The 18,551-nt window shown below is 39.0% G+C and overlaps 1 protein-coding gene across 2 annotated transcripts in view; it reads left to right on the plus strand.

Moving 5' to 3' along the window:
* Window positions 1-18,551, plus strand: part of cgnl1 (cingulin-like 1) — a 32,358-nt gene that overhangs the window by 5,142 nt on the left and 8,665 nt on the right. For both annotated transcript variants that reach the window (XM_040121152.1, XM_040121074.1), the window contains 9 exons: window positions 138-232; window positions 2,141-2,246; window positions 2,831-2,932; window positions 3,436-3,572; window positions 4,847-4,985; window positions 5,684-5,896; window positions 17,467-17,673; window positions 17,805-17,909; window positions 18,006-18,158. In XM_040121152.1, coding sequence (XP_039977086.1) covers window positions 138-232; window positions 2,141-2,246; window positions 2,831-2,932; window positions 3,436-3,572; window positions 4,847-4,985; window positions 5,684-5,896; window positions 17,467-17,673; window positions 17,805-17,909; window positions 18,006-18,158 — 1,257 coding nt within the window. The remainder of the gene's footprint in view (window positions 1-137; window positions 233-2,140; window positions 2,247-2,830; window positions 2,933-3,435; window positions 3,573-4,846; window positions 4,986-5,683; window positions 5,897-17,466; window positions 17,674-17,804; window positions 17,910-18,005; window positions 18,159-18,551) is intronic.

The raw sequence follows: 18,551 nt of genomic DNA on the forward strand, positions 1-18,551 counted from the left end.
TTATTTTACTTCAGATATTTATCAAATAGTCCAACACATAATTTTCTATTCTGTCTTATCAAAATGAGCATGTGTGAGATAAGAACACCCTTTTTTTGCTTTGTCAAGATCTCTCATTCATTTCCTGTCATATCCAGGCGACACCTGATCTCCTGAAAGGTCAGCAGGAGCTTTCACAACAAACACATGAGGAGACAGCAAAACAAATTTTGTTCAATTACCTTAAAGACGGGTAGGTTATCTTGACTTTCTTTGTTCTGATCAATGCAGTTTTTAGCTTTATTTCTTCATATTAGTAAAAACTGTAGTGAAAATGTGATAGTTTTAATCATTGGCTGCTGAATCATGAACTAAGCATATTGTTCCCCTTGAAGCCTAAAATCAACATGTTGCACCATATGGCAATGCATCGAAAGGGCAAGAGACTGTTGTGTGGGAGCACATAAGTGGTTTTTATCAGAGCTGGACTGTTTGTGATAAAAGTGAAGGAATGTGCTCGTCCAACCCCCCCCACAACACACACACACACACACACACACACACACACACACACACACACACACACACACACACACACCCCTCCAGACTGTGAGTGATCCAGCTGTCTGAGTATGTTTTCTTGCAGAATCCCACTTTCTCTTTCTTCATTCTTTTTAGCTTCAGTGTGAACATTCTGTTTGTTTTGTAATCAGACACTAACTGCCTGTCAAGGAAAGCCGTGATGGGTTAAAAGGTTAAATTCAGTTTAGGTTTTAAAGAAGCCATATAGGAAGGTTTATGCACACTGTTTAAGCTAGCAAGTCAGTAATTGTTTTTGGAGAATGTTTATGCAAATACAAATGCCACTTAAACTTTTGTTCTGTAGCAGTTGCATTAGCTGTCCATGATTTCACAGTGAGAGACAGTTTGCAGGTTTCTAAAGTTCTTGCATTTGCTACAGGCTTGGGGTAGAAAGAGAACAGGAAACTCCTTGGGTGTGTCTGGCCACAGGTCAGGAGTCACAGGACAAAGGAAAGGAAACACAGATGGAAGTGCAGGGGCTGAAACTGAGCTACATTCCCAAGGACCAGAAGACAAACATCCACCAACAGGGGTTTTAAAGATTTAATGAAAATCATCTGTATGAGGAGAGGGGAGGTTTTGGGGTTTGGCTTACTTTGTCAGCCTTGTAATTTATTGAAATAATATGTCAGTGTTGGCATGTGAAAGTGGTGAAATTCCATTTTTGTTGATGCTGATGTTTTCACTTTAACTAAAGGATGAAACGTTCTTCTGTGGGTTGAGAAAATCCTTCAATCTTTGGGCTTTCAAACATCTGTCGATAAATGCCTGCTGTTCAACGGGACAGACAAACTGACTGTTTTTTTTTTTTTTTTTTTTTTAGCTCCAGAGAAGCTGATGTTTAGGAACTGTAAAGTTTTTACTGACCAGAACAATAGTGGTGTCGGTTGCCACTTTGTAATTTTTTAAATATAACACAAACGATGTTACCACCAGAGAGAATAGAGGTGTGGGTGAGGCTGGTTTCGCGACCAAATGCTGTGAATCCAGGCTTTTTTAAAAGTCACAAAAGGAAGTAATAAAAATTGTGTTTTTGTTTCAGTAATTAATGATATGAGCAGCAAGCTATGAAATTTTAAAAACAAAACTCCTACAATCTATTGCAATTTGCTTAATGTGCAAATTGCAAGTTGTTTACATTTGAAAATATCAGGAATTGTTATGTTTCTTAAGCCCTGGATTGTCGCTTCATCATTTTTAGCTGTGGTTCCTACTAATTTACCAGGTGATGAAATGAGACTCTGCAGCAGTCCCATTATACTGCCCATACATTTAATTCTTCCACTCATAAGCCTCATAGTTTATTGGACAGGTGTAATGAAGCTGTTTGTGCTGTGAGGTGACACATCAAAGCAGCATGATCCTTCATGACCCTTTCTAAGTTGGGAATGAGTTTCTCTGTTCTCAGAACAGCCTAGGATTTATTTGTGATCCCCCAAACACTGAGAGAGGATTTTTTAACCTTTTAATAAATAGCGTGTGTTAACATACCTCTGTGTGTGTGTGTGTGTGTGTGTGTGTGTGTGTGTGTGTGTGTGTGTGTGTGTGTGTGTGTGTGTGTGTGTGTGTGTGTCTGCAGAAGCAACGATAATGATGAAACAACAAAGAGAAAGGTCAACCTTGTCTTTGAGAAAATACAAACGTTGAAGTCCCGGGCTACGGCGAGTACACAAGGCGACAACAAAGTGAGAAGTTGTACCACTAACAGTTTAAGAAACCATGGAAAAAAAAAATGTCTTCTCCGTTGTGATTGCCAACTACACATCAAAAGGGCATCTTTACATATTTTATGTTGAAATCATAGATTTTGGGTTGTAAAAGTGCACCTCCATGATTTAGCTGTCTAGCAGTAAATGGGTCAGAGATGTGTGTTTTGGTTTTGGCATCCCCAAATGAAGCCCAGCTGGCTCAAATGTTTTGATTTTTTTAGGGATTGATAAATGCAACATACTAATTGGTGCTCATTTGAATTTTCAAAGTGAACATTAAATCTTGCCTTAACATCCTGTTTGACTCAAAGCACTGAAGAAAATTGGGATCTCTGATACATTTTAGGGGACCTGTAAAAGTGAGTGCATGTTATCCCCAGCTCTGAGGCTTTTGGCAATCAGGCTACTTTGAATATCAGACACTGGAAGCTATCAAATATTTACCCTTTACTAAATAACTGATTGCTAATGCCAGACTCCATATAATCAGGTTGTATTTTTATTCGTAATGTCAAGAAATAACCAATTCTAAAACGTCTGTTCGTATGTTCTCCTCTCAGTCCCTAGACCTCACAGCACAGACCAAAGCTCTGCAGGAGCAAAATGCTGAACTGGAGAAAGAAACGGCCAAACTGAAGAGACAACTTGAGGAACAAACCACGGTATCAACAGTCTAACTGCAACTGTGCCTCTGACATAAGCCTGTTTATGTTGGCATACCAGTTTATTGCTGAACTTGTTTTTTGACAATATCCTTTAATCAAGGGTTTGGTTGGAAAGGAGGTTTAAGGGATTACTTTTCAACTTGTTGAATCTGAAGAGTTATTTTGGGACTATTGGTTGGATGTAGAATTGGCTAAGCTTAACACAAAGACACATCATCAACTGAATAATAGAATAAACAGGCCACCCTAGTGAAAACCTGTAATTCTGTAGTATGCAGGTGTTTAAATAAAGTAAACAGGAATTAAAAACACTGTTGTTTGCTTTGAATTAAAAGTGAAATTTAAAAAAAACAAACAAACAGAAAATTACCGTATCTTGAGTGAGTTGGCACAATCAATTCAATCCAACAGCCAAAAGCTTGGTGCAGGAGATGTAAATGACTAGATCTCTGTATCCGCATTGAAATATCAACATTAATATTTTTGTGTTTCTCTTTCAGAATAATCAGGCTGACAAAAGGACAGCAGCAGGTGTGAAGGAGCTGCAGCAGGAGCTGGAGCGGAGTGCAGAGGAGTGCAAGCGTCTGAAGGAAAAACTGGCCAAAACAGAGGCCGAGCTCCAGACCACAGTCGAAGAGTAAGTGCAGAGTGACAGTCAATCAAGAGCAGCGCGGATTCATCAACTAGCTTAGCTTTATTTAGCATTTCCAGAATGTTGTGTTGACTATTTTAATTGTCAATACCAGATTTTTTTACTTATGTTAATATATGTTTAACAGTTCCCTCTACTGGTATCGATCTTGGTTGTGTTGATTGTATGCCCAGATGAACACATCTGGGAGCGTTTGTGGTGGGAAGCTGGTGAGGGATCATGTTCTTGTCCTGTCACAGTTAATCTCTATTGATCTGTTGGGGATCCTGCACAGAGAGAGGTGGGAACAGGGAGGGATAACAGGAACTTCTTGCACTTTACGCCCTCCTGGTGAAACTCCTTGTTAGCAGGTGAAATGAAGAAGCAGTTTATCAGAAGAACCTTGTTACTGTTAATACCCTCACCAAGTCATATAATAATAGATAAAAATAATAATATGCTTGAGGTGAAAGTTGCTTTAAACTCAACTTTTCCATGTACTTTCACACAGCAGTGTAGGATATCTGTTGATGAAACCACTCAGACTGTTGATAGTTACTGATGTGGTTACCATGTCAGTTCCTCCGTCTGATTACAGCCCTTTGTGTCTTCTCTGTTTTGTTAGGTTTATCTTTCACCCTTCATATTAGTGTTTGCGTGTTGACTGATTTACTATTCAATACTATACTGCTCAATTTCTGCCCCTTTACATATTATATAACTGTTTGAGATAGACTCTTTAAATGCTCCCCCCTAATGTGTTAGGCCTTTATTGTTGATTATTTTTTTGTTCTTTGAATCCAGGATTTTTCACCTACCAACGTTTACAGTGACGTTTTATTTCTCAGTTGATTATCATATGTCATTTCATCTTTATTGTGTTCCTTTCTCTGGATTAAAGGCCCGGTACCAAACATCACTGAGTCTACGCATTTTTTCACCATTAATTTTTGGAATTTTTGCCTTTATTGTACAGTTGATAATGAAGAGGCAGACAGGAAACAAAGGTCTGTGACTTGAATTGAACCAAGGAGCATTTAATAGCATGCACTGTAACCTTTCAACTACCGGTCGTGTAGAGGCAATTTACACATTATTGGTTTGTCAATCGCTCAGGTATTCGTTTGAACCTCTGCGCTATGTAGGCCTCACATTCAGACTGAGCACAGGTGTAACCTTTTGTATGTGTGAATAAGGTGCAGGTGTGTGGGTGTGTATGTCTATATATACAGTATGTAGAGTTCCTGTGCTGTAATGTGACATGTTGTGTGGTTTGTCAGGCTGTTCCAGGTGAAGATGGAGAGGGAGCAGTACCAGACGGAGATCAGAGACCTGCAGGACCAGCTGTCAGAGATGCATGACGAGCTTGATTCGGCCAAGAAGTTAGCTGCTGATGGGGAGAAAGACATTATTATAGCGGTAATGCACAGTGTTCATTGTTCTAGAGAAGAAGAAAATGACTTTTTTGGCTCGAAGCTTGAAGAACACGTGACTGATGGCAATTGCTCACCAAAACCATCATGAAAGATGAAACCTTTTTTGCCGTGCCTCTTGAATACTAAAACCTTGTACATAAAGCTTTATTGTAAAATTTAGCTTTGGAGTGAGGTAACATTGAGTTTATGTTTCACTCTATATTTAAAGGTTTAAACATTAATGCAGCCACTGTAGAGACTAGCCTGTCTGCAACAGGCTCAATGATTTGTCACATTCTATACTGCAGTACAACATTGATAATCTTTGTTAGAAGGAAATAACACAGAAAGCAATTTAGTTTTCTGAAAACCTTCGCAATAAGCCTTATCAACTCCATATGGTGAAGGCTTTATGTGAAAGATTAATCTCGGGAGACACTAAAGAATATACTGTCTCAATGAACAAACAGCAAGGGATCGCAATATTGCAACGGTATATCTAAAACTATTACACTTACTATTGATTATTTCCAAAGGTGCACATTTTGTCTTGTCTTTAGTTGTAACACTACAAATTTTTGATCTTTAAACAGTTTAATAAATATGTCTGCAGTGAGAAAAAAACTAGGCAGGTCAACTCCAGTCTGATTCTGCATATTCTGAAGTGATAAAAAGTTATTGAACTGTCCTAATTTTCCACAGGACATGTTGCAATTGAAGGTGGAGATGCAGGAAATTCTCCTGGCCAAGGAGGACCAGGAGGAGATGCTGAGGAGGCGAGAGAGGGAGCTGACAGCTCTGAAAGGAGCTCTGAAGGAGGAAGTGGCCGCTCATGATCAGGAAGTGGACAAGATGAGGGAGCAGTATGAGAAGGAATTAAGCAGGCTGCAAACGTCTTTGGAGGAGGCCAAGCAGGTAATCAGTCTCCCGTTTGTTTCCCCTTCCTCCCTCCTCTCTCCTACAGTTTAACTCCCTGCATTCCCTCCTCCTCATTTCCTTTGCTCTCACCCTCCCCCAATTCCAGAAACACACCCTGTCACAGAGGAGTGTGGAGATAAGCATCTCATCAGGGGAGCTGTAGCTGTTTGTTTTTTTGTGTGTGTGTGTGCGCGTGTGTGTGTGTGTGTGTGTGTGTGTGTGTGTGTGTGTGTGTGTGTGTGTGTGTGTGTTTTGCATAGCAAGTTGTGCAATATGTGACGTTATTTACATATTTTCACAAGTTTCAAAGCTGTGGCACTGAGTATCAAAATACTGAGACACGGGTTTTAAAACAGGCAAGACCCAATGTAACCTGAAAAAGCTTGGCATTTACATCAGTATCACTGTTGTTCTGGGGAAAGGATTTTCAGAGAGAGCAGGAAAAGGAGACAAACAGAGACCTTGTTTCATTTGCTGTTTCCATTGCATTGGAAAAGATGTTGAATTCAAGATGTCAATGTAAGATATACTGTACCAGGCAAAGATCAGAGTGCAAAGAAAAGTCCTGAAAACAAGAATTTTTAATATTATAAAACAAGAAATTTAAAATATTATCTTCCAACATCATTTTCCAGATCTGTACTTAGCTTACTACTCTTCAGTCTCCTTCAGTGAATAATAGTGTCTCAAAACATTTGATACCTCAGTAGTACCACTGTAGCCTGATGTACATGCTTAAAGATAAGTCAGCAGTTGACTTTTCAATATTTACAGAGTTCTTCCCACATTTCTGTTGTTCGTTTGAATTCTAATTATACTTTTATTATATGACAAGCAGATGTTTTTTGTTTTTGTTTTTGTTTTTTTTCGCATATCTGCTGTGTTAGTCATAAATCAGTTATTCCATGACTTGGTCTTGCAGGCTTGCAGAGAGACTTTGATGATAAAGAGCTTAAACATCCCGGTTTTTCATGCTGATATAATTGCACTGCCCAAACAAAGTAGTTAAAACACAATGATCTTCACAGGATAGGCTATTCAGCTAAAGCAGTCAGAAGTTTTTTCAAATGACAGAAGTGGAAGTTTAGCTCTGCTTGAGTTTACACACTTGTGCTGCGTCAACAGAACAAACTGATAAAATGAAACGAAACACTATGTCACAGTTAAATGTAGCTTGTCATCATTTTTGATGGGAAGTCTTTCAAGCCAGTCAAGTTTAGAGGTGTTTTCTTATCTTAGCTTGTTTCTCTATGGAGGAAAATTTTACAGGAAGAATGATGTTTGTTTGATAATAAAATTTAGAGACTTTTACCTATAAATGAAATTTCTAAGACTTGCCTTACTAGCAAGGTCACTTTTGTAGCTTAGTAGCTAGTCCCAATTAAAAATCTTGATATACTTGGAAACAGACAGCTCTGTTTTTACTAGATTAGCAAAAAATAAACTTCTGAAAAGCTGCACAACAGAATTTAGCTATTATTAGGAGAATAATACCAGTGATGAACCAGCCATGATTCAAAAGTAAATGATTAGAAGGGTGTTTTTTTTGTTTTTTATATAGAAAAAGCAGAGATGGTCTATCAACTTTCTTGAAAATGGGAGAGGTGGGCTAAGATGAGATGAGCAGTGATGCAAGGCAGGAGACAGCACACTGAAAGGAGTGAAAACACATTGTTTTCAATAGGTCTCTGTGTGACTCACGTGTGTCCTGTTTGTCTCAAAGAGTGGAAGTTGTCCTTGTTCTTGACTTCCTGCAGGCCTGTTGGGGGTCCACAGCAGTGCTCTGCGGCAAAAGTCTATGAGAACATTTCCTTTTGTCGAACAGAGGCACAGCTCCGCCAAGGGAGCATGTCATCAGGGGTTTACCCTCAGTGCTTTGTAAACACTTGGCAAAATGAAGTCATTGTTTGTGTCTCTTTTAAGATATAAAAGAGTTTTCACTCATTGGAGCCTTCCGTGCATGTCCATGAATGAATGTTCTGTCCTCAGGTTAGACTTTGTGAGACATTTGTAGATTAGAAGATTTTGCCTACTAATTATACAGAAATATTAACTCAAATTCATCTATACATGCACCATTTATGCTTTATCTGATTATATATGCAGTTTAAGTTGGGGCAATGTTCAAATGAATGATAATAAATCAGCCCATAAGAGACGCATAAGTTAATTAATTTTGTAGTCATAGCCACTAAAATAAGCACTGTGCAACAACCACTGTGCAATTCTCAATATTATATCGTATAATTCTCTGTAATATGAAAATATTATGTGTGACAGACATATGCATAAACAAATCTTGCAAAATAGTAAGATGAATATCACCATGAAACCCAAAGCCCTTTTGAAATCCAGAATGTTTACAGCAGGTTATGAGAGAGTCTCATATACATTTCTACTTTGTGCAAGGCTGTCAGATGGAGAGAAAAAAAAGATCGCCAGAGTGAATTGGGCGTCTTTTCATTCTTGTGCGCCATCTCCAACCAAAGTGCTGCCTCCTTCTTTGTATGGCCCTGACATTTGCGTTGACCAGAATGGCCCATGTGGAGAAGAATGCTGGAAACTGGAGCACTAAATTGCTCTGCATACTAGTTAATTGCAGTGGCAAGCCATCACTAATCTAATGAGCTGCTGGTCCTGAGTTGCAACGTGTCCCTTCTTCTTTCTGTGCCCTGAAAGAGTGGGGGTAATTGTGGACCTCAGTCAACGATGAATAATGAGTTTGTTTCACACAATAATAGCAGCGGGGGTTACTGAATAAGTGGGTCAGTATGTTGTAGAAAAGGGGATGCGTGGCCAACCCAGTTGAAAGGAGTGGGGGGCCTGTTTTGTGTCTTAAATTGAAAGCTGAATTGTGTTTTCACTGAGCTGAAATCTTTGGAATTTTATCGAGGTTTGAAAAATCGTCGTCATACTTTCCTGCTAAGATATGACTTTACTTATTTTAACAAGTATTACTAACCTCTGCTAAGACCTGCACATTTGGAAGTGGATTTCATCTTTCCTGTCAGCATGTGCTGGTATGCTAAAAATGTGGAAAGATGAGGTGCAGTGAGTAGAGAGAGGGGTTTGTTTCCCGGAATGTCGGGGTCAAATTGGAGAATGTGTACCTTGCAGACCTCCTCCGTCCCTCAGCTCCAGCTCTGTTACACTGTACCTGCTCCGACCTGCAGGAGAGGCTCGGATCTTTTCATTTATGCCTCTTTGTGGTGCTGCAGTTGCATCTCCATGTCTGCAGCATTCCACATTCTTAGTGTTAGAGGCTTTAATAGGTCTCAGCCTTACTCTCCCTTTCCAACTGTAAAGACAGAGCCTTGTGCTTATCACACCATTTCCAGCTCTCGTTATGTTTCACCTACATCCCTGAGCCACAGTGTGTAACATGGCCACATTGTTATCATGCTCTCATCTGTAACCTCAATCCCAAATGCTGTATTTTTTCATTTTCTAACTCCACAGTTTCCACACAAGACTCCACAGTGATCTCCCGCTCACCAGTTCATTTTCTGGCCTGTGCCATTCTCGCCCATATCTCAGCTTGCCTCTCGAGTAATCTCTGCCGGTGTGTGAACTGAAGTCTCACTGTCTGATCATCAAACTTACGTAGCCCAGAGAAGAGTTCCCCCTCAGGCTTATTTTGAAAGTAAGGACCCCCGCATGAGTCTGTGTGTTTGATGATAGCGCTATATTTCCCAGCGTAGCTTTAGGAGCTGATTTAGAAAGCGACTGGAAAGGGGAGGAAGGAGACGCAGGGCAGCAAGCGTTGAAGGAAATGATGGGCAGAGTTTCTGGATCTCGATAGAGACGGCAAGGACTTAGTCATTTATCCTTGCTGAAATATTACTTTTAGGTCTTCAAATGGCTTTAATGATAACTTTAATGATAATTTCATAGATTGATGACATTAGACCCTCTAAAAATCAGGAATTAAATACCCAGCAGTTCAGTCAGAAAGTGTTCAGTTCAGAAAACGGCCGTACGGTCATATCAGGGTCATTACTGTGTGAAACCAGGCAGCGGCCTGGATTTTCCTGTTTATTGTTCCTTTACTTAGCTACGTGTGAACGCTGATGTGTTGGGTGCCTAATCTGCCAAAACAACTTTCAGGAGTCAAGTTAAACACACACCACGTATAGAGATGGCAAAGAGCATTTGAGGCTATCTTGCAGTGCTTTTGAAGGTGGTCAGTGTGTTTATATGCCTCTGCACTAGCGACAGCTGTAGCCAGAGGCATTATGTTTTCGGGTTGTCCATCCGTTAGAAACGCCTTGAAGGAATTTTTTCAAATTTGGCACAAACGTTTATTTGGACTCTCAGATGAACTGATTGGAATTTGGTGGTCAAAGGACAAAGGTCAAGGTCACAGTGACTTCACAAAACACGTTTTTGGCTAAAACTCATACACTAATTATGAAAAAATACACTTCATGCTTTTTATTAAATTCCTTCAAAGTCTTCACTACATTCTGTATATTATAACTGTATATTATATGAGTCTGGACAACTTGACTGGTTTGTGGAGGCATACAACCACAAGATGGTAATTCTAGTCTTGTGAAGTTGTAGGTAATTGTTCATTTTTCACATGGGTGACATTGTTTTGTTTTTACGATGTTTTGATGTTCTGCCTTATATTCTGTCTGGCCATGAAGACATGAATCTGAATCTGGCAATCTGTTGTGCATTTTGATCTTATATTTGAATTTAGACCAGCTGACTATCTAAGTACATAATTTTTATACTTAATTGTAAATGTGTCAAGTGTGGGAGATCTCCATGTTTGAGCTGTTAGTCTTCAGACTCGAACAGTTGTGATGGATTTGGATTTTGGTTGTCCTTCTCTTGCTCACAAGTTTATTCAAACCTTGTCCTCTTTTGCCTTTGCCCTGGAAAAGTTGAACATGGAGTTTTCTCCATTCTTTGTTTTTCTGCTGAGACTATGCTAAGCCTTTGAGTGAGTTTTTGTCAGCATGGTGGTGCATTTTTATTTTATTATTTGTAAGGGACCATGTGCAATATTAAGTATAAATTTTACCATTTGATGCATTGTACCAGAGTTTTTCATCTGCAGTCCCATGCCAGGTCACAATTAAAATTTGACGTAACAGCACTAAGCAAACTAAACAAACAAGACAAAACACATTATATAAATTACACACAGTAATACATCCAACACACACATATAATAAACAAACAATAATACAGAGTCAAGCAAAACGTATAAAATATAGTCAGTGGTTACAGAGTTCAGTAGTTTCTAGCAGATTTAATTGGCCGTGAGGCCTGTAAGTAAAAGTCTGAGACACTCCCAAATAACATTCTTAATTTTGATAAATGCTTTGTATTTAATGTAATTATTTATAAGAAGTAGTACGTCTGGTACAGTGTTTCCTGTCATACTTTCTGCCTTCACATTTCATGATCCAGTTTTATAATGTATAAATGAATGGATTTACAGATCTTTGCTGAATATTTTACAAAAAGAAAAGGATGTATATTAAATCATTTTAAAGTTTTTAATATCCAGAAACCCCAAAATGGTGAACATGGGATTGCAGATCCCAGTTTGGTTAAATGTTTGTGGTGTCAACAGCTAAATCCTAAAGAGTCAAATTTGGTTCTTTGGGAAGGGTTTAGGAATTTAAAGCAAAGAAGTTATTTTTGGAAATGATGTTCTTAAATGCACTTTTTATTATTATTTATTTTATCACAAACATCAATGTCTCTTAGAGCATTTGTATGCTCACAGTCTCACTGGTCTCTGTAATTCCCTGTTATACTTAAACACCCCAGCAAACTTGCAGCTTAGCTTTACACAGAGAGTTTTTTAAAAGCCGGTTTCTTTTTCCATTTCTCTGAGAACAAGACAAGATTTGATTACTGTCCTCCTTTGACCAAAGAAATGCCAATGCTTCTCAGCGGTCACTTTTTAATTTCTTCTTCAGTATTCCCCTTCAGTCAATGACAGGCCTTCTGTTCCAGTTACCCTCAGGTCTGGGTACCTTTTTTAATGAGGGAAGCTGTTGTATTTGTAACACATACTTTGTGCTGGCAATGCAAATCAAGGCATCTACACTGCCAAAATAGTTGTTCCCCTCATATGAGGGTTAGTTTCAGATAATGCGATACCATACGGGAAATGACCTGTACTCTGAGCAACTTTCGTCAATTTTATTTCATTAAAACATGTTTGGATATGTAGCGTCTCTCCATCAAAGGTAACAAAAGCATTTTTTCTTGGACACAACAAGGCTTCAGCACTTGTCAAAAAGCTCAAACTTTCCCGATAAGGCAAAACAGGATTGGTTACTTCATTTTATCTCCTGCCACGCAAACACTAAGTAACTGACTGACATGTAAAAAATAAATTCCATGACTACAACACTCAACATCCTGTTGCTTTGTGTACAGACAGAGAATAGAAGAGTTAAAAGGCTTATTATAGCCTGCCATGCATATTTCAGTATCTTTGCAAGGCTCTAATCTCTTTGTTTAGGCTGAAGTTGTGAAGGCAGGAGGTAATAACATATTTAAATGAAAAGTCACATAGAAATGGGGAACAGAAAAGGGTTTGGTGATTACTCCAGTCCACTCCATTAAAACATTAATGCCGAATGTCTTTGAGGCCAATGAATGTAAGACTTAGGATTCTTACTGGACTCTGTAGTTACTGGTGGTGGTGCAAAGACAGCAGCTGGATGTTGAAACTTCCTTTTATGAAACAGTAGCACTATCTGCAGGTAATGGGACTATTGTTGAGATGGAAGCTGATATTGTTTATATATTAAATTTTTGAATGAGACAACCTTTGACGGCACAGGAAAGAGGAAACAACTGAGAGGCAGGAAAAATACGAGTGAATATGGACAACAGGAAGAGCAGGAAAGAGAGAGGGAACTCGCCAGTAGTAGAGAAGAGGGAGGAAATGTGACAGAAAACATTTTCCTTTTGGGACTCCTGTATAAGCTTCATTTGGTGTTCTCCAATCAAATTTTCAGTGTTGCTGTGGGCAGATTTTTGAAAGTGACATCACAGTTAGCATGTTTTTGCAGCTGCTGTAGCAGGAAATCATGTCTTTCAATATGTCCTTATCTGGAGCACTTGCCGTTCAATGCAGCAGTGAAATTAGACAACATGAAACAGCTCATCATCTGTTTTGTTAAAATGATTTAACAAAGACAAATGCATTTTCATATATCCAGTAGTGCTGTGTAATGCTTTTGGACTTTTGGACGATTTCTGTTTTATTTGTATGTGATATGAATGAAGAGAGAGGTGTGTAGAGGCCTTGTGATTGTTGCATCCAACATACTCTAGTTCAAGAAGGACTCCCAGCTATTTTTACTTTAATATAAGCTTTTCAACATCAATTAATTATTATTGTATTTATTTTTGACTTAGCAGTGTAATAGGGATAAACCAGGAATACTGACAGCCCATATGTTGCGTGTTACTGTATAGTGTACACAATTTTATCGGGTCTTGTGGAACAAACATTTTCAGAGTTTGCCAGATGGTGGACTGGGGGAAAACATATGGAAACACTACCTCCAGCATGTTTGTCTTCAAAAAAGAAAGCAAAGCATACAGAGCAACATAAGGAATAGGGAGAACAGAGAATGGCAACATGTTAACTGGTTTTGTGGAAAATGTCTGAATTCTGAGAGACTTAGTCTGTTTAACAGTAATTCTGAATGGTATTTAACAATGTCACATAGCACCTGCAATGCCTCGTGGACCGTTTAAGTCAAAATCAGTTGTTCAGTACTCCTTACATGCTCACTGTGGGTTTCTCAGAGTTGCATTCTAACTTGGCTGCTTGTAGCTCAAATGTTTATATGAAATATGATAATGAGTTCAATTATCATGTTTTATGGTGTTTCTGAACTTGAATCTATTATACCTGATAAAAGCATCAATCCTGTTAAATATCATTCAGAATAACCCACATTTTATGGAAGTTACTGTTCTGAGAAATACAGTACATGAAAATTAAGGACACTGTGCTTGGTTGTGTATTTCTGTTTCAAGGTCTTTTCTGCTGTATTTATTTTTAGACCATCAGCTCTTTTGTTATGCTTGAAGCTGATTTGGTGTGAATAACTGAGGGAGCCAAGATTTCACCACAGCACAGGACCTGGGACACACACTCCACTTCAGCATTTGTGCCATGCTTCAAAGACTACACAAAGTTAGTTAATGTGCAACTTTAGACAAACAGTTTGAATACACAAAAGGACCCAAGTCAAACTTTGAGTGAGGGTAGAGGATATAGAAACAAACTAGCGTTATGATATTACCACATATTCTTCGATGATATTGTACTATTACCCTGACGTCAGCTTGTGTTGTCAGTGTGTTTGTTAAATTTGTTTATTTAAAGAAGTGATAAAGAATTGTATTAAATAGACAAATTAAACAAATCATTGTCTAATTGCTGATAAAGTGATTTGTTTTGTTATTGCTAATCCTTCAGTGATTGTTAGGTAATCTTTAATAACGCTTTAACACTTTTAATGAATTATTAACTTTTTGTAGTAGTTAACAAGAAAAGAATCAAGTTAGTGAAGCCCTAGACACTGAAAAAACGAGCGTATAAGAAATTAGGCTAATAAGTAATATTAATGGTCCTCGTGCACATGGTTGTAAATGACATTTTTATCTTTGTCTTACAATTTAAGAAAAGTTTTCACAACCAGTTTCAGTTCAGTTCATAGACATTGCTGAAACAATTGGCATTGATGTTCTGATGCTCTTTCATAAATATATCAGTTCATGATGCAGGTCTGTTAAAGTCACTCCAAAAAAAATGACCATTGCTGAAGTTAAAATCTTATGAAAAAGAGGCTAAAGTCAGTGCATTCCCTGCCACTTCCTCTCTCAGACAGCAGCAGGGTCTCCCTCTCTCTGGCCGGGTTTTTAACTTGTATGACCCAGTGTGGGAAGTGGGACAGGCAGAGAAATGTGAAGGCTGAACTTGTCGTGTATGTTGTTAAAATGGAGCACTGACACAATGCTGACACATACTATCAATGCTTTATTATTGTAGTGACAGCTGTGTTTAGCTCCACATCCCACCCAACCCACATTTTCCATTCCTGAACTTCCACCCTCGACACAATAACACTATAACCAGTGCAACCAAATTTACGACTGAATGTTTTACGTGAGTAGAAATATCAATGTAAACCTTCTAGAAAATGACTTGTTTTCACCAGTAACTTGATCATAACAACATTTAGGGCATTTTAGGTTGAAGACCTGTTAGCAGCATTTGTCAGCTCTAAAAGAGATTTGGCACCCAACACTTTAACGTGTGAGTTTTCAAAGCAGCATGTAGCTGCTGTAACACAACACAACGCAAAAGACCAGATCGTCTTTGCCCAAACTGTAGATGCATCAGTCCAGAAAACCGCAAATTTATTTACTCAGTCAGTTGCCAGTTTATAAGAGTATACCATACTAAAACTATAATGGAGTTTGATATTAATACAGTGGTCCTGCAATAAATCCCACCTTTGTGGAAATTATAATGTTCAGTTTTTGTTGTTTTAGAGAGATGTCGATTCAACTTGGTTATTTTGTAGTTTGAGTTTCTGAGGAATTGTACTGTATTATACTGAGAGGTGTTTCTGATATTTAGTTCACCCTCTTTTATGTAAGGTCTGCATGTTTGCAGCTTTGATTTAGTTACCGTGAAGGCTTATTTTATTTGTCCACTATTTGTTGGCTAACATTCATTCTCATTTGTTAATCTTGAGAGATGAAACAATGTTGTTTCTGCTTTTGTCAGTATTGAGTCTGTACTGGGCTCCACGCTCCTTTGATCAAACTTTATCACCCAGGGAGGCAGAGATGAGGGCGGCTCAGTGGTGACAGGGGAAACAGGTCTGACTGGCCCGCCAGCACTGAAACAGGGAGGCACCCGACACTTTTCTGGCACAGGAGGTGCCTTTTTTCATGCAGGATGACGACAGTTCGAGCTGACCAACGAGTGCCTTAGTCACCTTAGTCACAAAAGATATTAAGAGGTGAAGAGTCACAGACTTTGGATTCCAGCAGAAACAAAATTTTGCATTTGTATAAATAAGTAACCACCTTCAAAACCATCTATAGTCTGACAACTCACAAATGTGCACGTTTCCCTGCTGCAGTTAAAATCTCATGACAGCTTAAATCAGCTATGATACCTTGTTTCCTGTTTAAAATGACCATGTAGGTTTGTCCTGGTACTTTAATGTCAAAGGCACCCATATTTGGTGATTTGATCTCCCTGCTTATTGTAATTTAGTGAGAAGGTGTCTGCTGTAGGGATTTTTGTGGTACTTCAGATAGTTACTGCTTGAGAATTTAAAAAGAAAACTGTTTTTATTTTAGTTTGTATTATTTGTTTGTATTGATGCATTTTTCTGTGCCACCTTTTATCAGTGTGTCACCAGCTGTGTTACAACTCAGTCAGCTGGTTCCTCAAGGCAGAAGGATGTGTGTGTGTGTGTGTGTGTGTGTGTGTGTGTGTGTGTGTGTGTGTGTGTGCATAAAACATGAAAGCGCACACACACACACACACACACACACACACGGACGCACACAGACGCACACACATGCACATGTGGTGACATACTTGGATGTCTACAATGTGTGTGATGAGTAACAGAGAACCTACCTGTGCGCTGAACTTTATTAAACCTTGGACAGATTTTTAAATAAACCTTGAGTGTTTCTTTGATATATTTTTTGGCCAGCCATGCCATTTTCCTTCCTGACATAAACATATAATTGCCAAACTAGTTTCTTAACATTCCACCTCTGTGCCACAAAATCTTGTTTCCAAACAAACCTTTGCAATATGGCTGTCTACCAACACTGCCATTCACTGGACGGGTGTCATTGCAACTGAAACCTGTTATCTGTCGTGAAAATTGAGTCACAAGGTTGGTTTCAGTTTTCTTTGTCTTTGTCTCCTTCTCTCGGAGAGACATGTATTTCCATCTCTGTCTGTCTCACTTTTTTTTTCTCCTGCACAGCACTCCATCCTGAAATGTCAGAGCCAAAGTAGACTCTTCATTCATAAATTTGGGCATAGAGAGAGCTCCGTGGACTCTCCATTAACTCTGTCCTTGTAACAAGTGCAGACTAACCCTTTAAAACTCTTGCTTTATAATGGAATCACTAAATATGTCAGGATAGGCGGTTGTCACATGACGCATCTAAAAAGCTATCTCACAACTGTATATCAGGTGGAAAAACTTTGAATCTTGTGACACAGGAGACTAGCAGATCTGTCTTGCATGTCTACTGACTTTATGTGGGCCTCAGTCAGCAGAGGTTAATGAAAGCTCACATTTAGTTTCCTTCATTTATGATTTATTTTGAAGTGTGAGAGAAATACAGTAGGAAATTGTTATTCTGTGTCTCCTCAAAAAGAAAAGTTAAGTGAGAAACTGAGCACTACAAATAGCTTTTTGTTGCATGAGGCATTTATAGAGTCTCAAATGTACCCTTATGCATCGTTGTTCCACTTCCAGCTTCCTTTGTACTGAAGTGTCGTGTCTTGTTCTGATCTGCAGAGCAGCGCAGCAGTAGTCCGTGAGAAGGATGAAGTGGAGGCAGCCAAGGGTGCAGTGGAGGGCCAAGCAGGACGGCTGACTCAAGAGGCTGAGCGGCTGCGCAGGCGGGCACAGGAGCTGGAAAATGAGGTGGCCAAACTCAACCGTATCATCGATGAGGCCAAACTACAGGAGAGCAGGCTGGGGGACCGAGCTGGCCGACTGGAGGTGAGGGGTCAAGATGAATGAAGAGGGAGTCAGTCGCAGTACTGCAACTGATGCTAGCTTTATTACATTGCTTCCACTGTAGCATATTAAACTATATGAAAGTCTTATATGCCAAATTCCCTGCTTAACAGAGAGAGAAAAAGCAATTGGAAGAGTCTTTGGCGGAAATTAAGGAGCAAGAAGAGGAGATGTCACGTGCCAACCGAGCGTTGACCATGAGGCTGGAGGATGTTCAGGTAAGATGAGCAACACTGCACTACACTGCCTGTAGAGGAATGTGGGTTTCTATCACAAGCATGGTTTGACACCCTTAATACTGTGTTCTAATATAGAGGAACTTGACAAAACTGAGCAGTGAGCACAAGGAGTTGGAGGGGCGGTTACAAGAAGAGAGGACTCAGAAGGAGCAGTTCAAGAACATGAAGAACAACATAGAGGATGAGAGGAGGCTACTGGACCGTACAGTGGAGAAACTTCAGAGGGAGGTGAGCATTCTTGAGTTTGTAGTACAGTAACACCCCATCCAAGCAGTAACCTCAGATTGTCGGTCTGATTTTGATTTTCATTCTAATGAATCTCTTATTAAATTTCTTTTTTTTTGTCTTTTTTTTTTTTGAAAAGATTTGAGTTGTAGTCAAAGGGCAAGTGTTCATTCAGTTTCACATACAGTAATTGGAAACAACCCTAAGGTGCTGTTGAAGATGAAAAAACTGGTCAAAAAAGAAAACATTCTTCAGGTAGTCCTAGGAAGAGCCAGGTGAAAAGGTATATTTAGTCGGCATATTGCTTTCAAACAGCAACCGATTTTTGAACTCATAAAGTCTTCATCAAGGCGGAAATGAATTAAGTGATTTAACTTTTGTTATTAAAGATTAAGG

The sequence above is a fragment of the Xiphias gladius genome, chromosome 1 (assembly GCF_016859285.1).
Source record: "Xiphias gladius isolate SHS-SW01 ecotype Sanya breed wild chromosome 1, ASM1685928v1, whole genome shotgun sequence".
NCBI lineage: Eukaryota > Metazoa > Chordata > Actinopteri > Istiophoriformes > Xiphiidae > Xiphias > Xiphias gladius.